The 24,581-nt window shown below is 40.1% G+C and overlaps 1 protein-coding gene across 3 annotated transcripts in view; it reads left to right on the top strand.

The window, feature by feature from the left end:
- Positions 1 to 23,727, top strand: part of LOC147887329 (agamous-like MADS-box protein AGL11) — a 31,695-nt gene extending 7,968 nt beyond the window's left edge. Inside the window, exons 2-8 of one of the 3 annotated variants that reach the window (XM_087394768.1) lie at positions 3,546 to 3,624; positions 22,586 to 22,647; positions 22,776 to 22,875; positions 23,000 to 23,041; positions 23,137 to 23,178; positions 23,408 to 23,489; positions 23,573 to 23,727. In XM_087394768.1, the coding sequence (XP_087250894.1) occupies positions 3,546 to 3,624; positions 22,586 to 22,647; positions 22,776 to 22,875; positions 23,000 to 23,041; positions 23,137 to 23,178; positions 23,408 to 23,489; positions 23,573 to 23,577 (412 nt within the window). In that variant the 3' untranslated portion in view covers positions 23,578 to 23,727. Of the gene's footprint in view, positions 1 to 3,545; positions 3,625 to 22,585; positions 22,648 to 22,775; positions 22,876 to 22,999; positions 23,042 to 23,136; positions 23,179 to 23,277; positions 23,490 to 23,572 lie in introns of those variants that run through there. The other 2 variants (XM_087394767.1, XM_087394769.1) reach the window with 2 other exon arrangements.
- The last annotated feature ends 854 nt before the right edge of the window (positions 23,728 to 24,581 follow it).

Below are 24,581 nucleotides of genomic sequence, written 5' to 3'. Positions count from 1 at the left end.
ATGATCCCATCAACCGAAAGGTCATTATCTCCAAAGATGTAATCTTTGATGAGGAATCAGAATGAATAACCTCAAATATACAAGAGATAGATGCACTGATTACTTAGTCACCCAAAGAAAAGGTTGATAAAAAAGAGCAAGAATTACTAAAAGCACCACAAGAAGAGCCACAATAACTCAGACAGTCTACTAGGAAAAGCAAACTACCAGCTAGATTGACATTTGATCAAAAAGGTAAAGGAATTCAGGTTGAAACCACCAACTATGATCTTATGACTAGCATCATGGCTACAAAAGAGTAGTGTACTTCGAAGACGCAGTTGGCAAACCAGAATGGAAAGCTGCTATGAATAAAGAAATGGAAGCTTTGTAGAAGAATTTAACACTTGGGAATTATGCGACCTTTCACTAAGAAAGAAGACCATAGTAAACAAATGGGTATACAAAGTGAAGTACAATCTAGATGGAAACATTAAAAGATACAAAGCCAGACTAGTTGCAAAAGAATTTGCAGAGCAATATGGTCAAGGTTGAGACTTATGATCTAGTAGCAAAGATGGATTCCATACAGTCCTTGATATCAGTAGGGATACTCAACAGATGGAATGTGTACCATCTCGATGTCAAGAATGCTTTTGTCAATAGCTACCTAGATGAGAAGTCTACATGCAGCAACCAACAGGTTATGTTGAACTAGGGAAGGAGGATCAGGTTTTTGATCTCAAGAAAAGTCTTTACGGCTTAAAGCAAGTACCCAAAAGTTGGTACAATAGAATTCAACAAGTATTTTACTAATTTGGGATATATAAAATCCAATGCAGGTCATACTATGTACTACAAAGTTCAAGGAGAAGACATTACTATCATACTTTTGTATGTAGATGATCTGATTGTGATAAGGAAAAAAGGTAGCTTCATCAAAAGATTGAAACAATACTTATCTGCAAATTTTGACATGAAAGATCTTGGACTTATGCACTATTGTCTTGGTATTGAGTTCTAGAGAGATTTAGACAACACCTTTATGAGTCAGCTGAGATATGCTGATAATCTCCTAAAGAAGTTTCATATGACAAATTGCAAGATTGCAGCAGCCACTCCCATGGAAGAGAGTTTGAAACTTACAAAAGATTCAGAAAATCCTATTATCAATGACTGGTACTATCGACAGCCTCATTGGATCTCTTATATATATGACTATCACACGGTCAGATATTTGTTATGTAGTAAGCTCACTAGTACAACTTATGACAAATCCAAAATAGTCTCACTGGGATCTAGCCTAAAGAGTCTTGAGATATATCAGAGGTACAAGATAGTTTGGAATAGAATATAGAGGAATTTGTCCAAGGTTGCATGGATATTGTGACAATGACTATGCCAGAGATCATTAGACTGAGAGATCACAGTATAGGGGTATGCATTTTTTCTTGGTCAAGGTGCTATATCATGGTTGTCAAACAAACAACCAGATGTTTCTTTGTCTTCCATTGAAGGAGAATATAGAGCACTAACTACAGATACATGTGAGGCTATATGGCTCAGAAGACTATTGTAAAAAATAGATTTCTTTGATGAATCAAAGTCAATAACAATATACTATGATAATCAAGCACAATCGGCCCAAGCATTGTCTAAGAATCCAGTATATCACTCCAAGACAAGGCACATTGATTTCAAAGAGCACTTTATCAGAGAAAGAGTGTTACTTGGTGACATCACGCTATAGCATTGTGATAGCAAAGAGAATGTTGCAGACATCTTTAGCAAACCACTCGGTAAAGAGTTTTTTGAGAAACATTGACAAGCTCTTGGTTTGACTTAGAGGAAGGACATTCCCATTAAAGGGGTGTGATGGAATGTAATGCTTAGGCCTTCTTTGATTTCCTAGAATCATCATCTTGAGAGAAGGCTTACTTCATGATGTTGGTCTTGAGGGAAGGTGTTGAGAGGCCACGCTCAACATCATGTGATTACATGTGCATAACACTAACACATATAGAGTGCTATAAAGGAAAGGGTTGGATGCCCTAACCCTAATCCTAAATAGGTTTGTATATATTCTACATTTTCAACTAAATCTAGTGTGTATTAAGTCATCTATGGTGTGCTCTCTAGTTGTGTACTCTCTCCTCATCTCCACTCTTCTCGTTCCACATGCCTGTGTTAGAGTTGACTCTGACAATAATCATAACATAATAGAAAAGGTCACTATAGAAATTTATTGTTATTTTAGTGAGTAAAAGTGATAAAGTACATCTTACTAATGTCATTACTTGCTAACGTGTGCTATCTGCATTAGTAGTGGTGTTAATAATATAATAGTGGTTTCGTATTGGTAGATACCACTTCATACCAATAGAAAATAAGCACTAGATTTCATCTTGTATTTGATTTAATAGTAATAATAAAATAGTAGTGCTAGGAGTGAAATACAAATACTACAGTAAGCTTAACCATAGTCATTTTCATTGCATATACCAATTGACCGACATACAAAAAAGCACTACCTTCTAGCATGTACATTGGTAGTGGTGTTAATAATATTAAAGTGTTTTCTTACCAATAGATACTACTTCATACCAACAAAAAATAGTCACTACTTTCCAACATCTTATATTTAATTTAATAGTGTTATTAATAATATAATAGTATTGCTACCTAGGAGTGAAATACCGGTATTACACTAAGAATAATAGTATTTTCCATTAGATAGACCACTTGATACTGACAAACAATAAGTACTACTTTGAAACATCTTGTTTCTCTGAAGTTTAATAGTAGTTTCTTGGCACAAATACCACTTCACACTACAAGACATGGGCCACTTTTCGACACCGATACTGATGCTAAATACGAAGAAAGTTTGTTTTTAATAATTGAAAATTGTCAAAATGTTTCTATTGAGAAACCATGACATTGATCTTGAGGAAAAGTATTAAGAAACCATGCTCAACATCATGTGATCATATGTGCATAGCACTAATCCAATAGAGTGCTATAAAGGGAAGGATTAGATGCCCTAACCCTAACCCTAACCCTAAAAGGGTTTGTATATATTCTATAATTTCAACAATCTAGTGTACAATCAGTCATTTGTGGTGTGCTCTCTAGCTGTGCCCTCTCTCCTCATCTCCACTCTTCATATTTTGTCAAAAATATCAAGGAAAAATATATTTTTTGGTTTCTAAATAGATTATGTCCTCAAAAATTGAATATATACATCCAAATTTATGCACACATATTGTAAGGTGAGTTTTAAAAGCTCTACATCAAAATTTTAGCTCTACATCATGTTTTATCGATTGAAAAGGTCTCCATTTCTTTATTTAAGTCTTGTTTTCGTAGAGATTTGATCTATCTTATAGATCTATGATAATACGTATGTAAGATGAGTTTCAATATTAGTAATTAAAAATATTTATAAAGTGTGTGTTTGTGTGTGTGTGTTTGAGAGAGAGAGAGAGAGAGAGAGAGAGAGAGAGAGAGAGAGGTCTCAGAGAGAGAGAAAGAGTATAAAATATACAATGATTGATTTTTTGTAGCATGAAAAATATACTTGAAAGATATAAAAAATCTGGCTTGGGATTACAAGATTACATCATTACAACACGAGATTACGAGGTAAGTCTTGCATGTTTTGTCTAATTTCATTTCAAAGTAAATGTTCATGTTTTTAATTTTCATTTTTTCCATGGAGAACGTGAAACTCAATACTATTGAAGAGAAATAAAACTAAGATTTGTACATATATTCCAACATGGTTTCTATTAAATTAACTAGTTAAAGTATTGTAAAATTAATTCTTCTCCTTGTATTAATTTTAAAGGGTCTAAACTATTCTATTATTCTTAAGTTATATGCATTTATCCTTTAAAAAAATACCTCCTTATTTTCAAATAAATATAGCAAATTATATGAATTTTTCTATAAATTTATGATCATAACATTCTAAAAAGAATTACTAACATTCTTAGTTATGCCTAATATAGTCCAAGTGATGATGGTCTTTTAACCTTGCTACTTGGGTGATATGCTCATTACTCGTACACTCATTTATGTAGCATATGCAACTAGCCTCACACTGTGCTACTACTGATGCTTAGGGTTGTAAGGAAAATCAATCATTGCTAACATAAAGTTGGTATAACAATGTTAAGATGTATGAAGACGTATGTAGAATGAAATGCAAAACACATAAATAGGATCTTAATTAAAAATCTTGGTTCTAATTACAAAAAGTCTAAGAATGTGTCTTATGTTGTGCTTCCTTGTAGCTCTAGTTCCCACTCCTTGCTCATCGTGGCTTCTTGATCTTCTTGCAAGGTCCATGCTACCCATTCATGGTTTTTCTAACTTCCATCAAGACCTTTGATCATTTTCAATGCATTTTCCCAATTAGGCATATCATCTAGTGATGACCTCAAAGGATAAGACTTCTGCCGATTGCACACAATCCTCTCTTTAAACTGACATAGACAAATCTTCCATAGCAAAGATACATGTTCAAAAATCCAATAAGCACGTCAAATATTTGACCTCTTTCATGTATTCTTTGAAGAAAAACACAGGTGTTGAGACTATTTCCATTAATAGAAGTCATAACTATTCTTCATTCATTAGGTTCCCTTATCTCTTTTGTGATCATTTTGTTGGTACATGCAACCACATGTCTAGCATCCTTCTTATATTATCGAGTAATGCAAAACAACCATAACTCTTTGTCTTGTTGGAGAAGTGAAAGGAAAGCATGAAGCTGAACACGAAACAAGAGAATGCTTATAGAATGAAGAAGGGTGAGGTCCATATGTAGGCACCTCTACATGAGCCACCAAGCTTCACAATCATCTCCTCAATGAGCTCCTAGAATCTCACAATCGTCCTATGTCGCATCTACCACCACCTAACAATGCTTATGGGCATCTAACTGTGCCTCTAGAACACACACATAGAACCCAAGGTGTGCCTGGGGCATACACCTTGAGATATCCCATCAAACCCCCCCTCAAGGGAATGCCTTGGGCTATGTCAAGGATACATCTAGTCTCATAGTGTCTCAAGCCATCTCATGGTGGTCAAGGATAAATCTATGGCTAGGATATCATGCTAGCAAGTGTTCCCAAGGGTGTGAAGTCAAACAAAGGGATACATAAGGCCTCTAATGGTTATCTCCCCTACATGTACATGCACACAATGTCTGCAGGAGGTACCATGGAGCTAAACACATACACATGGCCTTCATCATATGGTGACCAGAGGTGTTTACAAAGAACACAATAGTTTATTCCATTCATTTTGGAGGACTATCTAGGCACAGTACCTTGACTCAATATAAAAGAGAGATTTAGAGCATATGTGGAGCTGGTTCAAAAAGCATAATCATCATAGGAGTCTTCATCTTGTGGAGGCACATCAACTGAAAGTAAATTGGTAGTTTTTGGTTTTGTAGTTGCTTTCTTTTTGGTCTTACAAAACTTTTCATGGTGATTGTTTTTGCCACAATATTTGCAAGGATTCATCTTGAAGCAATCTTTTGAGAGATGATTAGTCTTCCCACAATGTTTGCAAGGTTGACACTTACCCATTTGAGTTTTTATGGCATAGGCTATGTCATTGCCTCTCTGGAGTTCCTTGTGCCTTTCTTCTTCTTGAAGGGCAGTAATAAGACCTTCAAGAGTAGGATTAGGAAGATTTTTCAATGTGGTGACAACATGATCATAATCTTCAGGCATACTTTTGAGAAATACTACCATTGCATTATCTGTAGTGATTGGAGAGTTGATAGAAGCAAGTTGAGTCATGAGACTTCGCATGTGATTGACATGGGCAGCCAAGGGAGTGCCACTAGCCATATTCAATTCAAAGAAAGAAATCTTAAGTGAAAATTTTGAGATGTGAGAGCTAGCATCAAAAAGAATATCAAGCTTTTGCCAAGCTTCAGAAGGAGACTCCATATGAGAAATGTGATGAATATGGTCATCTCCTAAGCCAAGAGCAATAATGTCATAGGCTTTCTCCTCTCTAGCAGGATCTCATGCCAGGCGTGTAGGAGCTGAGGATTCTCCAACATTAGAGGCTATTGAAGAAGAAGTTGAAGCAGGTTTGACAAGCCCTCGGAGGTTTTCCCTCATCAATGCAAACTTAACTTTCATCTACCATGTGTGAAAGCCTTTATCATTGAACTTATCAATATTCAAGAAGGTAGCCATGAGAGGGTCTAACAAAAAATGGGCAGTGTCTACTCTCTTACAAGACTAGAAAAAGCTGAAAAGCTTTAAAGTACAAGCATTTGGTGTAGCAAAGACTTGTAGCCAAATTCCATAATAAAAATCATAATGGAAATGATACTTCAACTTGCATGCTTCATAGAGGTGGCTAAATGAAAGTATTCCAGGCAAATCCAGGTATAGCAACCCAAAGGAAAGTTGTAGCCACAATTGTATTGATGCTATTCAACACTTTAAACTATTAGAAATGCCAAAGTAGCATCTAATGTAGCACCAAATTCACAACACTGTCAAAATTGTCCAAAACAGAGGCCTAATCTTGGAGGGCTTATATCTCACTCTTCAAGGCAAAGAAAAGAGGGCTTTCTAGGTAGAAATAAAGCTGGTATACCAGAGAAGAGCCATTGAAGAGGAAAGTCAAAATGCCACGTCACGTCACCATAGCCAGGAGCTTGATTGTCGACTGGTTTTTTGTCTGTTTCTCCTCAAATGCTTAACAAAATGAGCTCAAACTTCATCAGCAGCTTGCTTGTAGTGTCACCCAACTCATGCTCAAAGGAATAATCAAATAGTCAAGGCATTGGGCAGAATTGTGTGAAAGTTCGACGAGCGAAGAAGCTATCAGCACGGGCATATGTGGGAATATATTTCTAATTGCTTGCTGTCAGGAGGCCGCCCATATTCAAGGGTGATTGGTCTAAAAGGGCTCTAGGAATGGTTGCTTGTAGGTAGAGAACAAGCTCACACAAAATTTTGGAAGGAAAGAGGAAAATCGCATAAGAAGAAGAAGAAGAAGATGACATGGCATAAATGGGCTCAAGGAGGATCATAGTGCTCTGATACCATGTTGGAGAAGTGAAAGGAAAGCATGAAGCTGAACACGAAACAAGAGAAATGCTTATAGAATGAAGAAGGGTGAGGTCCATATGTAGGCACCTCTACATGAGCCACCAAGCTCCGTAATCATCTCCTCAATCAGCTCCTAGAATCTCTCAATCATCCTATGTGGCATCTACCACCACCTAACAGTGCTTATGGGCATCTAACTGTGCCTCTAGCACACACACATAGAACCCAAGGTGTGCCTAGGGCATACACCTTGCGATATCCCATCATGTCTATGTTCCTAGAATGCATCATTATGGCTTATGTTAAATAGCCTCCTCTCAAATAAGGGTCTCCCATTCACAACCAATGATCCTTTATACATGTATTGAAAGAATTGAGAGAGATGCAATGCACATGTAGATGACTTCTTAAACCCAACATTCTTTCTACATCCAATGTCCTACTTAACATTTTTTCTTAGCAGTATTAACTAGAAAAGAAATCAAAGCATGAGGCTTCATGCTAGGCATGGCGACGCTCGAGGGCCATAGAGGAAAAGGGAATGTGAGGGGAGAAGCATTAACATGGGTGGGGAAAAGGAATTAAGAGGGGTGGGAATGAAGAGGGGGACTATGGCACAAAGGGGAAGGGAGAGGGGGAAGAGGAGCATGTACATGATGGGAGGTGGAATGTAGAGATGGAGACATCAAGGGAAGAGAGTCATGCTTTATTTGAAAGGAAGGATGAAGGGAAATCAAGGTACTAGCTAGGTGGCTTTACAAGAATGAGTGTGTTTCATCAAGGAATAGTTCCCTCTTTTTATAGCCAAGAGAGGGGGTCTCTCCTAATAAATGCATCCTCCCACATGCATGGTGTCTGTGGAGGAATCTCCCATGTGGGCTAGGTGGGTACGCACTCTCAATTGTGTGCGAAAATCCTTTGCCTCATTTTTTCACATAAATCAAACCCCATATCTCAAGTCTAAGATACTCCCTTGGTCTCTCCCCAATTTTATAATACATTCAAACATCTAGAAGGACAAGTGGAGGGTTGGCACAAGGAGTCTTGCAACCTCATCCTACTTTTCCCATTATTTAACTTGCACTCTTGGACTATCTACACCCCCCTCACATGAGCCTATCCTACATGGAGGCAATAATCTAATATAATATCCATCTCCACCTATTTTATATTACTTCTCCCATGGTCCTTGGACCACGTCTCACTAAGTGCAGGCATGGAACCACCTAGGAGGAGGGGTGGCACATGGAGGAACCATGCGACCTTAACATTTTATAATACTACTACCATGGATTATGTACAACACACCTTATGGGTCCTCTTATGTGGAAGGGTAGCACATGGTCATGCCTTGCCACCTTAACCCTGGGCCCTATGCACATGATATTGTATTATACTATTGCCACACCTACAAGCACACACATATATTTATGTCTTTTACCTTGGTCAAATTTATCCGTAACAATTCCCCCCCAGGGGAGGGAATGCACAGCATTTCCTTGCCTAGGATCATCACACACAAAGAAGGGCTTGAGATAATGCTTGTTGATCACCTTCTTGCCATATATGCTCCTGAACTTCTACAGACCCATTGCTACATTCCTTAATGACTTTGTATGGACCGGTCCATAGTGGAAGGAACTTTTTATCCATTTGGTGGTCTAATCTATTATCAAACCATAGCACAACATCCCCCTCAGCAAAGTGTCTTTCCCATCCCAGTCTTCCATGCTAGAACAAAGCACATTAAGGTGCATTATCACTATGTGCAGGAGAAGGTTTTACTAGGTCTTATTGATCTAGTTTATGTCAGCACAGAGGATCAGGTAGCTGACACATTCACGAAAGCATTGGGCGCAGAGAAGCTGCGCAAGTTCAGAGACCTGCTTGGTGTGCAGGAATTGGGATTGAGCTCGAGGGGGAGTGTTGAGATATCGAGCTCCACTCGCGATATGCCAGGGTGACTGTTGTGCATTTATGTCACTGACTTGTTAGCTGGAGATGCGGTTGGTACACCGCTCACGAATAATAGCTGGATGACAGCTATCCTTATCTACACTAGTTCGTGGCTCAGTTAGTATGCCACCTTAGTTAGTTGAGTTTGGTTTGAGACCCACATATAGGGTGCTTCTATTTTCTTTGTACAAGAGTTCTTTTGGCTTTTACAACTAAGAAGAGGAAAACTGTTTTCAGCCTCCACCTTTGTGTGTATTCCCCCATTGTGCATGTGAGAAAGCCGCAAGTGAGACTCCTTCCCTCTCTCCCACAATCTTCACATGGTTGTCTATCGGTATTTCAGATTCAATGATTGTGCATATTCAGGATGCAAGTACGCCAAAGGTGGCATGGGATACATTGGCTAAAATGTACAGCACAAATATGCAAGCCAGGAAAATGCAACTCAAGCAGGAGCTGCACAATGTGCAAAGAGAAAATATGAGCATCAATGACTACCACATGAAGGTGAAGAAAATTACGGATGCACTTGCTTCCATTGGGTCGCCAGTGGATGATGACGATTTAGTTTCTATGACCTTGAATGGTCTAGGAAAGGATTATGCATAGTTTCGGACCTCCATTGCCATCCGTGAAAAATTTTCCGACTTTGAGGAGTTGATTGCTCTTCTAATTTTTGAAGAGTAGAGAAATGGTGGTGCATCTTCTTTAGGAGGAACTTCAAAAGAAACTGTCTTCTACTCAAATGCTGGAAGGGGCAGAGGAGGCCGATCTGGAGGCCGTGGTAGAAATCAAAATATGCAGCAAACTCAAGAAAACCAGTCCTATGCAGGAGGACGTGGTAACTCTAGAGGCAGGGGGAGCCAAAGAGGTCGTGGTGGATGGCAGAGAGGCCAAAATGCAAACAGCAGTGTTGAATGCTACTACTATGGTAAAATGGGGCATATGGCTAAAGACTGCTACAAAAAGCAGAATGACATTATGAATGAAAAATTGTAGCAAGACAATTATGCATCCTCTAGTAGACAGGGTGATGACAGAAATGAGCATTTGTTTATGGTACAGCATATGACAAATTCTGTGACAAGTGCAGAAGAAAGCAATGATGTGTGGTATGTTGACTCACGTGCGTCAAACCACATGACAGGTCATGCTGAATGGATGCAGGATGCAAGGAAAATGAAAAAATCAAGATTTGTGGAGACTGGTGATGATACTGCACATCCTATTGTGCAGATTGGCAAAATTCCTTTGTCTAGGCAGGATAGGAAAAAGAAATACTTGTCTGATGTATTTCATGTCCCGAACATCACCAAGAACCTGGTTTCTGTTGGTCAAATGGTTGAGCAGGGCTTGCAAGTCAAATTCAATCCTCACGGATGCTTTGTTGAGGATATGAAAAATAATGGTCGCTTGATAGCAAAAGAAAAGAAGAAGGGCAAGATGTTTACGTTGAATGTGGACATGCCTGAATTGAGTGCAGCAATGTTTGCACATGGGACCGGTGTAGTTGTAGATATTGATATCTGGCATAAACGCATTGGTCATGTTAATGTACAACGACTTAAATCAATGCAGGCCCAAAATATTGTTGCAGGATTGCCTAAATTCAAGGTTGCAGAAATGCATAAGGTGTGTGAAGTCTGTCAATTTGGAAAACAGGCAAGAAAACCATTTCCTAAGCATGTTCAAGAGAGTAAGAAGCCATTGGAATTAATCCACTCTTTTGTGTGGATTACTAAAGCTGCATCTATTGGAGGTTGTCATTACTTTGTCACGTTTATTGATGACTACAGCAGAAAAGTTTGGGTGTATTTTATGAAAAAGAAAAGTGAAGTGTTTGGGCACTTCAAAGTTTTTAAAGCTATGGTTGGAAAAGAAACATGCTTACAAATAAAATGCCTAAGGTCAGATGGAGGGGGAGAGTACCTCTCAAATGAATTTGCAAGGTTCCTGCAGGAGCATGGCATAAAGCAACAATATTCATGCAGTCATACTCCACAGCAAAATGGACTTGCAGAAAGGAAAAACAGGCATATTGAAGAGGTATCTCGTGCCATGCTCAATGAAAAAGACCTGCCAGACTTTTATTGGGCTGAAGCAGTTGCTACAGCAGTTTACATAATGAACAGGACTCCCACTGTAGCAATACATGGCATGACGTCAGAGGAGATGTATACTGGTAAGAAACCAGATATTTGCCACTTGAAAATTTTTGGTTGCATTGCCTATGTTCATGTGCCAGATGAATTGAGATCCAAGTTGGATCCAAAAGCTGAGAAGTGCATCTTTATTGGTTATTCTCTGCAGCAAAAAGGGTATAGATGCTATAACCCTTCTACTCATAAGTTTACAGTGAGCAGAGATGTTGTTTTTGATGAGATGAGCAGCTGTTATAAACCAGTAAATGTGATGATTGATGTAGATGCACAAAATGGTAATGCTGCACAAAATTCACAGCAACAATCACAAAATATTAGTGGATCTGTAGTGTCCTCTAGTAGCGGTTCACCATGGACAGGTAGATTGAGATCAGGAGAATCTCCTCAAAGCAATGCAGATAGTGGTACGCAGGTATCACGAAAAGGAAAAGAGAAGTAGATCAGCCCATGTTTGATGTGAATGCAGGTCACTCTTATGTGGATGGTGAATCCTGTGGCTCTGAACATACCATTGATGATGAGTTGGGTATTCCTTCTGTTGTTACACCTGGAGTAAGGAAGACCAGGGATGTTTTGAGAGCACTTGGAAGTGAGCCTATTTTGCGCAGGTCTACGAGAGCTAGGTATCCTGTGGATAGGCTGAAATATGATGGATTTACAGCCATTCACTATGCCTATATGGTCAAAGTGATACAAGAACCAGAACCCATTTCTTTTGAGCAAGCCATGGGAAAAGAAAAATGAGAGAAAGCCATGGATGAAGAAATGGATGCCTTGGATGCAAATGCAACATGGGAATTGGTGCCTTTGCCTAAAGACAAGAATGCAATTGGCTGTAAATGGGTTTATAAGGTGAAGCACAATGTAGATGGTTCTGTGAACAGATACAAGGCAAGATTAGTTGTCAAGGGATATGCACAGACATATGGCATTGATTATGAAGAAACATTTAGTCCAGTTGCAAGGATGGCGACTGTAAGAGAAGTCATTGCTATGGCTGTATCAAAGGGATGGTCTTTACATCAGATGGATGTAAACAATGCCTTCTTGCATGGCCTTCTTGCATGGTGATTTGCAAGAAGAGGTCTATATGGAGCAGCCACTAGGTTACGTGCATGCTGTTCATCTTGAGTTTGTTTGCAGGTTGAAGAAAGCCTTGTATGGCTTGAAGCAAGCACCTAGAGCATGTTCTGACAAGATAGGACAGTATCTTGTTACTATTGGCTTTCAGATTTCCAAGGCAGCTTTCTCACTCTATGTGAGAAAAACAGAGAAAGGTATTATGCTGCTTGTCATTTATGTTGATGATTTGATCATCACAAGTGATAGTGATGAAGACATCCTTCTTGTGAAAATGCTATTGAAGCAGAAGTTTGAGATGAAGGATTTGGGAGAGCTGCGTTATTTCTTGGACATTGAGGTGATTAGATCACCAAGTGGGATACAGCTCTTGCAGAGGTAGTATGGACTGGACATGCTGTCCAAATATGGGATGACAGGCTATAAGCCTATTTTAGTTCCTTTGGAGGAGAATGTGAAGCTGAGCGCAGATGCAGGTGAGCTTCTAGAAGACCCTACTATGTATAGACACATAGTAGGAAGTTTGATTTACATGACTATTACCAGGCCAGATTTGAGCTATGCTGTTGGGTTGGTAAGTCAGTTTATGCAGGCTCCAAGGAAATCGCATTTGGATGCGGCTAGACGCATACTCAGGTATGTGAAGTCCACATTGCAGTATGGACTATTTTATGAGGCTGGGGTTCAGATACAGTTGCATGGATACACTGATGTTGATTGGGCTGGTAGTATTTCTGATAGACGATCTACCAATGGATATGTGTTCTCTTTTGGGAGTGCTGTAGTCACTTAGAGCAGCAAGAAACAGCCTACAGTTGCCTTGTCAAGCACAAAGGCTGAGTACAGGGGTGCAACAATGGTTGCATGTGAGGTAGCTTGGTTGCATAAGCTACTCTATGATATGCATCAGTCTACAGATGGGCGAGTTGTCATTTATTGTGACAACATGAGCAGTATACACTTGGCAAATAACCCAGTATATCATGCTAGAACAAAGCACATTGAGGTGCATTAGCACTATGTGCGGGAGAAGATTTTACTAGGTCTTATTGATCTAGTTTATGTCAGCACAGAGGATCAGGTAGCTGACATATTCACGAAGGCATTGGGTGCAAAGAAGCTGCGCAAGTTCAGAGACCTGCTTGGTGTGCAGGAATGGGGATTGAGCTCGAGGGGGAGTGTTGAGATATCGAGCTCCACTCATGATATGCCAGGGTGACCGTTGTGCATTTATGTCACCGACTTGTTAGCTACAGATGTGGTTGGTACACCGCCCACGAATGATAGTTGGATGACAGCTATCCTTATCTACACTAGTTCGTGGCTCAGTTAGTATGCCACCTTAGTTAGTTGAGTTTGGTTTGAGACCCACATATAGGGTTCTTCTATTTCTTTATACTAGAGTTCTTTTTTGCTTTCACAACTAAGAAGAGGAAAACTATTTTCAGCCTCCACCTGTGTGTGTATTCCCCCATTGTGCTTGTGAGAAAGCCTCAAGTGAGACTCCTTCCCTCTCTCCCACTATCTTCACACTTACTGCATAACAAATATCTGGCCATGTGATTGTCAGATATATAAGAGATCCGATGAGTTGCCTGTAGTATCTATCATTCACTGTAGGCTTTTTTGAATCTTTAGTAAGTTTCAAACTCTATTCCATGGGAGTGGCTACAATCTTGCAATCTGCCGTATGAAACTTCTTCAGGAGACTGTCAACATACTTGAGCTAACTCATGAATGTGCTATCTGAATCTCTCTAGAACTCAATTCCAAGACAATAGTGCATAAGTCCAAGATCTTTCATGTCGAACTCTGCAGATAAGTCTTGTTTTAGTTTTTTGATGAAGCTATCCTTGCTTCCTATCACAATTAGATCATCTACATACAAAAGTGCAATAGTAATGTCTTCCCCTTGAACTTTGTAGTAGAGAGTATGATCTGCATTGGATTTCATGTATCCTAGATCAGCAAAATACTTGTCAATTCTACTGTACCAACTTCTGGGTGCTTGCTTTAAGCCGTAGAGACTTTTTTTGAGATGGCGAACCTTTTTCTCCTTTCTTGGTTCAACATAACCGGCTGGTTGTTGCATGTAGACTTCCTCATCTAGATAACCATTGAGAAATGCATTCTTAACATCGAGCTAATACACATTCCATTTGCTGAGTGTTGCTAGTGATATTAAGAACCGTGTGGAATCCATCTTTGCTACTAGAGCATAAGTCTCATCATAGTCTTGGCCATATTGTTGTGCAAATCCTTTTGCAACTAATCTAGCTTTGTATCTCTGAATATTGTGCCATCTAGATTGTACTTCACTTTGTATACCCATTTGTTTGCTATGGCCTTCTTTCCTGGTGGAAGGTCGCAAAATTCCCAAGTATTATTCTTATACAAAGCATCCATTTCTTCATTCATAGCAGTTTGCCATTCTGGCTTGTCTATTGCGTCTTTGAAGTACATTGGCTCTTCTATAGCCATGATGGTAGTCATAAGAGCATATTTGGTGGTTTTCACCTAAATTGCTTTGCCTTTCTGAGCATATGTCAATCTGGCTAGTGGTCTGCTTTCCCTAGTAGACCGTCTGAGCTACTATGGCACTGCTTGGGGTGTTGCTGGAAATTCTTGCTCTTCTTCATCAGCCTGTTCTGTAGATGACTGTGAAGTCGATGCTTCTTTCTCCTGTGTAGGTGAGGTTTTCCATTCAGATTCCTCATCAAAGATTACATCTCTGGAGATAATAACTTTGCAGTTGATAGGATCATACAATTTGTATGCTTTGCTTTCTTCACTGTAGCCAACCATGATGCATTTGCGTGACTTTGCATCCAATTTCCTGCGATGATCATCATGTGGGCATATGCTATGCAACCAAATATGCGGAGATGCCCAATGCGTGGCTTGTGTCCAGTGAATGCTTCATAAGGAGTCATACCTTGTATCGGTTTGGTAGGAAGCCGATTAAGCAAATAGTTAGCTGTAGCTATTGCTTCTACCCAATACTGATTCGAAGGATGCTTTTCACTAAGCATTGCTCTAGCACTGTCTGCTAAAGTCCCATTCTTCCTCTCAGCTAGTGCATTCTGCTGAGGAGTATCTGCACATGTGAATTGTCTTCATATGCAATGATTTTTGCAAAAGTTCATGAATGCTGAAGACATGTATTCACCTCCTCTGTCTGATCTCATGACCTTAATCTTTTTGCCTATCTGGTTTTCTACCATGGCTTTTAATTCTTGAAATCTGGAAAACACTTCAGATTTCTCTTTCAAAAAGTAGACCCAACAATATCTGCTATAGTCGTCGATGAAGGTCAAGTAATAAAGTGAACCATTGATGCTGCGGGTCTGGGCATAACCCCATACATCTGTATGTATCAAATCAAGAATACGTCGTGCACGAGAGGTACTTCTGACAAAGTTGGTTCGCTTTTGTTTGCCGAAGCAGCATGCTTCACAAACTTTTTCAAGAAACTGGAGCTTTGGAATCCCAATTGCCATATTCTGATTCTTGAGATCTAACAAGTACTTGAAATTGACATGACCATACCTCTTGTGCCATCTTGCAGATAGTGGCATCTATTGCATTTGAGTTGACATGGCATGCTTATCTAGTACTGTGCTAGCATTCTGTATAAACGTCCTTCCTTGACACCTTTTGCTACTAGCTTACATCTTTTGGATTTGTCTCTAATAATGCATTCATCACCATCGAAGATGACTTTGTAGTTGTGTTTCGTCATTTGACCTACTGACAAAAGGTTCTTGCTGAGCTTTGGAACATAGAGCACATCTTTGACTAATCCTTTTGTACCAGTGAAAGTGTTCATAGGGATAACACCTGTCCCTTGAACTAGATTCGGTGTATTGTCTGCTGTGTAGATGACATTCTTCTGACCTTCTAATGGTTTCATCTCTGTGAACCATTCTTGATGATTTGTCATATAAGATGATGCACCGCTGTCGATGTACAAGGGATCCTGTTTCACTTGATCGACTTGATAACTGTAATCCTCTTTGGGATTGAAATCAATGTTTAGGTGCATTGTATCAGTCTGATGCGATTTCTCACTTGCAAGAAACATATTTCCATGTTCATTTGCAAAATGACTATGACTAGAATGTCCACCACGATGATTTCCTTTTCCTCTGGAATTCCCTCGATTACTGTTGGATTGACCGCCTTGGACGTACTACTTCTTATGGCAATCTCTTTCATAGTGTCCAAACTTGTGACAATAGTTGCACTGAATGTTTGACACATTGGTGGATGCATTCCCTTATCCTTGGAATCTTCCTCGATTGGAATGATTTCCTCTTTGCTGATTCTGATTTTGCTGAGGATGATGTTGATGCTGATGTTGATGTTGATGATGATCACTTTTCTGGTATGATCTACCTCTGTTTGTGCCTTTGTGTCATGTACCGTTCTTTCACAATCACGATCAAAATTGTAGCAAGACAATAATCACGAATGAACAAGAAGAGAGATTGCAGTATGAATCAAACTGATGAGTCTTTACAATAATTTTGGAGAAGAATCACTCCGTGAAGGAGCTCGATACCACCCGTCCACCCCTGAGCTATCTCACTCTCACTCTCACTCTCACTCGCATGAAGATGTTCAAATCAGATGATCAAATGATCAAATCTCAATCACACTCTCACTCTCACTCTCAAAATATCTTGATCTTATCTTCTTCTTTACACTGCCTTGATTCGCGTGCACTAAATTGTCGCTTTCGTAGTGCCTCGATATGCGTGCCTTATCTTTGCTCGAGCAACCTCGAGATGTATGCCTTCTCTTCTCTTTCGCTCAGCCTCGATATGCGTGCGTTGGATTGTGTGTTCTCCTTCTCACGATCTCCTCTTCTTTTATAGCCTTTCACGACTCCAAAAAAAAAGACGGCCAAAAGTCCCCAAATTCGGCCAAAAATAGCTTTTCTTGAAAAGCGTGCGTGTGCTTTTCACCTTCTTTTAGCGTGCGCTTTTAATAGCAAACATGCATGAAAACGGCCCTGTTCGGAGTATCACCATGCCTGCCTCGTAGATCCAATGGACAAGCTCAATAGCTCATCTCGAAGATCGGACCCTCTTCTTTCCCTTTGCATTTGACCTTTCATGGCTAACTCTTCCATCTCGACCTCCGTCTAATGCCTGCAACTCGACACGGAAATCTAGATGCACTTTTAGCTCAAAACCACTTTGTTAGCAACTTCTGACCTCCATACAAGCATGCAAACGAGTGAACCATAAATTTTTCACTGGACAAAGTTTTTCTACTCAACAAGGTCTAAAACTTTCTCATATAGAGTTTCTTCAAATTATTTCTTTAACCAACTCAAAATCAAGCTGCAAAATCCAGCTGACACCATAATGGACAAAAACCAAAATTTTTCGACCAACACAAAACTTTCCCAAAACCTTCAAAACATCAAAACCATCCTTTTTAAACACTATCTGTGATATATATTTCCAAATATTTCATATACAAAATTGGAGCGTCACACTTTGCCTCTGCTTCTATCTAAAGCTGTGAATGTCTGATCATTAGAATGACCTTTACGTGCTTGAATGGCCTGAGTCCTGAGTTCTTCACCAAGTAGAACTGAGTGAAGTTCTTCTAGTGTTGGAATTTGCCGTTGGATGGCAATACTCTAGACTAGATTCTCATATCCTTCTCCTAGTCCATTCAGGATTACTTGAACCAATTCTGTGGGATTCATAGTCTCTCCTGTTGCTGCAAGTTGATTGTTGTAGTCTTTGATGCGGAGTACATAAGCATGACCGATTTCACTGCTGTTGCGGAAACTCCGGTTGATTTGGTTTCTCATGGGGAGAATCTTGGATGTGTTCTTGGACTCGTAAGAGCGGCGAACATATCCCATGCTTCTTTTGATGTCTTAACTGTGTTGAGTTATCCTAGCATGACATCTTGCAATTTTGCTTGATCAGGTGATAGGCATACTTATCTTTCTTATCCCATTCTGCTTGAGCTCGGGCAATGGCACGATCTGCTACTGGTGCGGAAACTATTTGTGTAGATGTAGATCTCGATGTAGATTCCGTTGCTGGTGCTATGACAATGATGGAGTAGAGCTATTGGTGGCTGGATCGGCCAATGGTTTAAGTGTAGACCCATCGACATACTTCCATTTGTCCTGAAGCACAAGAATGGTCTCCATTCGGTATTTCCATGTACCGTAATTAGAGTTGTCTAACTTAGCAGATGCCTCCAGATTAAGGTTGCTAGTCGACATTGCGCAAGAAATGTACTCAAAAGTGTCGTGAAGACGCAAAGGGTTGATTAGGTACAAAGGGATTCCTTGGTCAAAACGTCACTAACCATAGCCGAGCCCTAGAAACCTTTGTAGTGACGTCGAGAAGAAGTCGTCCAAGATAAGCTTATCCACAGGAATTGAGAAGCAGATGCGCCAAATCTCACCCCAATTAGCTTGTGGATCATCCCACCCTTGGAAGAATGCCACCCTTTTAATTACCTCCGATGTAGCAAGTAGCTCGATCACCGCACAATGAGTAGAATTGGAATCAAAGTCCTTCCAGTGTATCACTAGTTTTTCATCTTGAACCATCCACGGTATATCATCCCACCCATTGTCTCCTCAAGCAATGCCATGTAAAATTAGTTGTTGAAGATCAAAATGAAGATCAAGAAAGAGATCTCGCCCATTGGTAGCCGTATTGAGCGGAAGACCAAGCACCAAATCCTTGAACCCATCGAGAAGTGACATAAATATCCACCCTGCTTGTGTGGCATGCATACTTGAAAAAATTCAAAATCTGCAATCTAGTATCAGATATGAATAGAGCACATAAAGTGAAGTACTTTTGCTTTTTACAGCAAGAGAAAACTCCCTAGGGTTAGAGAGTTGATTTCAACATATAAGTAATATCATTACATTTTCATCATTTCCTATTCGTTTGACCATTGGTAAGTCTTCCTTTTGTGAATGGGGAGTCTTGGGTTGAATTCCCACTCCTTAATAAGAGGAGAGGAGAGGAGAGGAGAAGGAGAGTAAGAGTGTAGGTGGCCACGAAGTTTGTTATAGAATTTTTTGAAAACGCGCAGAGACTATGGGTCGTGACCAGAAGGCGCGCGGTGCACACAAGAAACGCACAGAGGCCACGACCAGAAGATACACGGCACAGTGCACAGAGGCCGCGACTAGAAGACATGCGAATGTGCCTGCGACCAAAAGACACATAAGAAGATGGAGAACCATGAGCAGATGTCACCGATTGGAAGTGCAGAAACAGAAAACCGTGCACAGTAGATGCTACAGAACCGCACTCAGTCGTAGGAATGATAAATGTCGACAGACGGATTGTATGTCACTAGCCATGGAGACTTCAAATCCCAGCAGCCACACCAATTCTATTAACTAGAAAAGAAATCAAAGCATGAGGCTTGACACTAGGCATGGCGACGCTCGAGGGCCATAGACGAAAAGGGAACGTGAGGGGAGAAGCATTAACATGGGTGGGGAAAAGGAATTAAGAGGGGCGGGAATGAAGAGGGAGACTATGGCACAAGGGGGAAGGGAGAGGGGGAAGAGGAGCATGTACATGATGGGAGGTGGAATGTAGAGATAGAGACATCAAGGGAAGAGAGTCATGCTTTATTTGAAAGGAAGGATGGAGGGAAATCAAGGTACTAGCTAGGTGGCTTTACAAGAATGAGTGTGTTTCATCAAGGAATAGTCCCCTCTTTTTATAGCCAAGAGAGGGGGTCTCTCCCAATAAATGCATCCTCCTACATGCATGGTGTCAGTAGAGGAATCTCCCATGTGGGCTAGGTGGGTACGCACTCTCAATTGTGTGCGGCAATCCTTTGCCTCATTTTTTCACATAAATCAAACCCCATATCCCAAGTCTAAGATACTCCCTTGGTCTCTCCCCAATTTTATAATACGTTCAAACATCTAGAAGAACAAGTGGAGGGTTGGCACAAGGAGTCTTGCCACCTCATCCTACTTTTTCCATTATTTAACTTGCACTCTTGCACTATCTACACCCCCTTCACATGGGCCTATCCTACATGGAGGGAATAATCCATCCATCTCCACATTTTTTATATTACTTCTCCCATGGTCCTTGGGCCATGTCTCACTAAATGCAGGCATGGGACTATGCCTAGTGGAGGGGTGGCACATGGTGGAACCATGCCACCTTAACATTTTACAATACTACTACCATGGATTATGTATAACACACCTTATGGGTCCTCTTATGTGGAAGGGTAGCACATGGTCATGCCCTGCCACCTCAACCCTGGGCCCTATGCACACGATATTGTATTATACTATTGCCACACATACAAGTGCACACACATATTTATCCCTTTTACCTTGGTTAAATTTATCCATAACAACACTTATACAACATGCTTTAAGTATACTCAAACCATAAAAAGGTATGGGTTAGCCAAGACTTCAAAATCATTTTTTGATGCGATCTCGTTGATGAAGTACCCGATTCTCTCTCTCTCTTGAATTTAATCCCATGCAATCCTCTCTCATGCAATGACCTTTATCGAGAGGTCCCTTATGCTTTTCTAATCCATCTCTCAAAACTTGTTCTCTCAAGAGGAACCCTTCATCCAATGAAGAAAACAAAATCTTAATTTATACCCAATATATTATTGCATTATCTCTAAGTGCATCTAGTACTCCATGAACTCTCTTTTAGTATAAGCTACTACATCACCATAACAAGAGAGTTGATGCTTTCTACTAAAATGCTTATTATCACAAAGAGGCACTTCTAGCTTCGGGGTGGAGCTCCCATCAGGAAATTTTGTTCACATAAAATAACATGAAAATAAAGTGTGAACACATCGCCTTGCAATTGGAAGTTTTTTTACAAACCTTCTCCATTCCAAACATTAGAGTACAATGTCAAAATCTTGATCAATGAAAGGGGAAATGATGTGGAGAGGAAACATTACACAATATTTGGGAAAGTTAGTGTACAACCCACTAATTTACTTTGGTCTCCTCTCGCTTATGATCCTTGCCTAGGCATCAGCCTCGCAACTACCAAGCAACTATCCTATTTGGCATGATAAATTCCTTAGTCTATTCACCAAGAATTGAAGCTACTTTCCAACATGTTAATCCTTTTTATGGGATGGAACAATCATTGTAAAAACATGTTGATTTTAATATAAAGCAATAATATTCTTCTACTTAAAAAGATCTCCTCTGCATAGGGTCTCCAAAGAATACTCTAACACCTCTATTCTTTCCATTGGAGCTGTAATTCATTTTTTCATAGCCTTGGATCCTCCTTGGGATCCCAAGGGGTCTCTCTTAATCTTTGCCGAGCTCAAGAGGTAGAGAAGAAAGTTGCTAGGCTCATGCTTTATAGAGGCAAGAGGAACTAGGCTTGCCATAATCTCACTTCCTTATGCTGGAAGAGTGTCTGGAGTGTGGGGAAAAATCAACTTCTTTTCTTCTCTTTTTTGCCTTGAGATCCCACTCCTTTGAAGCTCTAGCCTTCTCCCCAAGACTAGCCCATGTTTGGTAGTATGCATGTGCTCTAGGCCTTGCATATACTCTATGCCTTTTATGGTACTCCCTCATTTAGGTGGGGTCATTGGTTCAATCCACATGTGCAGGAAACTCGTTCATGTTGGATCATTGGTTCAATCCACATGTGCAGAGACCCCCTTTCAATCTTGTCCTTGTACTTTTTAAAAACCCATGCACACCATTAGGCCAAACATTTATTAAATCAATTCGATGATAAGTTCCTAATTGACTTTGGTCAATTTCATTCTCTCTCTTTCTTTTTCATGAGGCATTTCAAAGCTATGTTAACAAGATGCAGAGATGGCGCACGGAGAAATATGGCCAAAACATCATAGTTTGTAGCTAGCCACTCTGAAAAGGGCCTAGAGGAGAGGAGAATGAAAGGATCTGGCTAACCAAAACATTGCATGTGGGGCTAACCAACAACAGTCTTTGCCTGCACATCTCCATCTCATATGTGGGGAAGGTAGAATCTCTTGGTCCCTCTTACGTTGAGGCCAAAACACCCACGTTTTACACTTAGGCCTTTTATAAATAGCTAAAGAACATGATGATAGAAAGCGAGAAGCATAGCATCACTTGAGATATTGTTTCTCCATTATTGAAAGATTATATCCATGTTCCTTGGGCATTGTTTTCACGACCTCGGTTGTTCACGTCATCCAAACGTTTAAGGAGGGGTCTTCATCTAGGATGAATTGCGTGCTTGATGGGCAATCTAGGGTGAATTAATCGTCTCTTGATTCCTGGTACTGCAGGACTTGAGACATGAGGTTGCCAAAACGAAGGAGGAATTGGCGTTCCTGCAAAATGCAGAAAGGTGTAGCCGAGGAGCGAAGCTTTTGACATCATTATTGATTTACTTGTTTTATTGGCTGACGTATAAATTCCAAGTAGGTTAGGCACTGAAAAAGTACTTGCCACACCTTTTGCTTGAACAATGTGTAGGCACTTGATGGGCGAAAATCTCGCAGGATTGCCAGTCGAGGACTTACAAAAGCTAGTAAACCATTTGGAAACAGGATTAAACCGCGTCCGGGCCACAAAGGTAATAGCTGCAGCCTGAACGGCTCTCAGAATTGGCTGTTCCTAAGTGCAGCTCTAGAAAATTCTTACAGCTTCTCTGAGTCCATCTAGAATGTGGTTATCATTCATGTTAAACTTCTTTGCAGACTCAATTGCTGCTGGAACAACGTCAAGGGCTTCGGAAAAGGGTGGGTCATTCTGATTGATTACAAACAACTGTGCTACGCGTGATTGCATGACTACTTTGCCGTTTGATGGTGACTGTCCGGCACATTTTCTTCAGGAATGTCTGCTTATTCAAGAAAATGATATGCTGAGAACAAAGGTACTCCTGTACTCCTCTGTCATGGTTTCATTTTGATTTCCGAGTTTAAGAATAAGCGTGTCTTTTGCCTAAGTACAGCTCGTTTCCATAACTTTGAAGCTTTCAAACATGTACACGATGCAAGCGTGTCTTTTGCCTAAGTACTCGTTTCCATAAGCTTGAAGCTTTCAAACATGTACACGATGCAACCAACTGTCAAGATGCTGAGAAGTCATTGTTGAGTTTCAAGGCTTCGTCTAGACCAAATGCCTCAATGGAATTAAGAATCAGCCCTACGGATACGACACTACAACTTGGGTGCAATTTCTCAGGTGATCTTATGTCTGTCCCTCTTCTTGGTAACCTTTTTCACTTCACTCTCAAAGATCTAAGCATTCAAGCGTTTTCCTAGCAGGTTAAAGCTCGAATTTGGTGTAGAACATTGCTCTCATCCATGACAATTGCCAGCTTAGCCCTTGCTTTGACCATGGAGGGGAAAAAAATAGAGTTTCGTAAATAATGCTTTTAGCCATGAAAGATCGTTAGTTTTGAGACTAGTAAAGTTATTGTTGTATGGTTCTTGAAACTGAAACTATATTAAATTTATCGTTTATATGAGTGAAACTATGGTTCTTGAAACTGAAACTATATTAAAGTTATCGTTTTTTATTTTGGGTAAAGATCAAAATTGTATTAAGGTAAAAAAGGGGAAATATACAAAAGGTCAGACAGCCTCCGTCAGTTCCAGATCTTTCCTAACACTCTAAAGCTCTCATTTCCCCCCCTCAAAAAACTGTATTGCTTTTTTAGGATCCTCTATAATAGTTGCGGTCACCATTCTCCCTAAATGAGGTCTATGAAAAGCAAGGTTATTTCTCTGTCTCCAAACATGAAGTATCACATGTCCTCTGACCAGCTGCCAAAATTCATACATGGGTTCAGTTAGACTGCCCTATCCCCTAAAAGGGCCATTTTCCAATGTGATTTTAAGTGAAGATGAGCTCTTGCCATGCTGAGATTGATCTACTTCCACACATCTCTAGAAAAGAAGCAATCCCTATATAAATGCATATGAGTCTCCTTCGCTATGCTACAGAAAAGGCAAGTTGGGCCAATATTAGGATTCCATTTTGCAATCCTTGCTCTCACAGGAATTTTGCCAACAATCACTCTCCAAAGGAGAAAGTTCAGTTTGTAAGACGGTGTGGCCTTCCACACCCTTTTGAGTCGTGTAGCCCACACTAGCAGCCTGTCATTTGGAGCATGGAACCTCCTTTGTCTACTTGCAGCCAGAGGAGCCTCAATGGAAGTAGTCTCCTTAAAGTCCTTTAGGTTTAGTTTAGAGAAGGGTTTCCCTTAGCTCCAAAAAAACCCTCTGAACCCTGATTCTTCTTGGTAAAACTAGCTAGTTGGCCAATCCTCCT

The sequence above is a fragment of the Dipteris shenzhenensis genome, chromosome 23 (assembly GCF_047967505.1).
Source record: "Dipteris shenzhenensis isolate YYH24624 ecotype China chromosome 23, Dip_SZ_1.0, whole genome shotgun sequence".
Lineage (NCBI taxonomy): Eukaryota > Viridiplantae > Streptophyta > Polypodiopsida > Gleicheniales > Dipteridaceae > Dipteris > Dipteris shenzhenensis.
The sequence above is the reverse complement of the archived record's forward strand: the minus strand, read 5'-3'. Positions and strand labels throughout refer to the sequence as shown.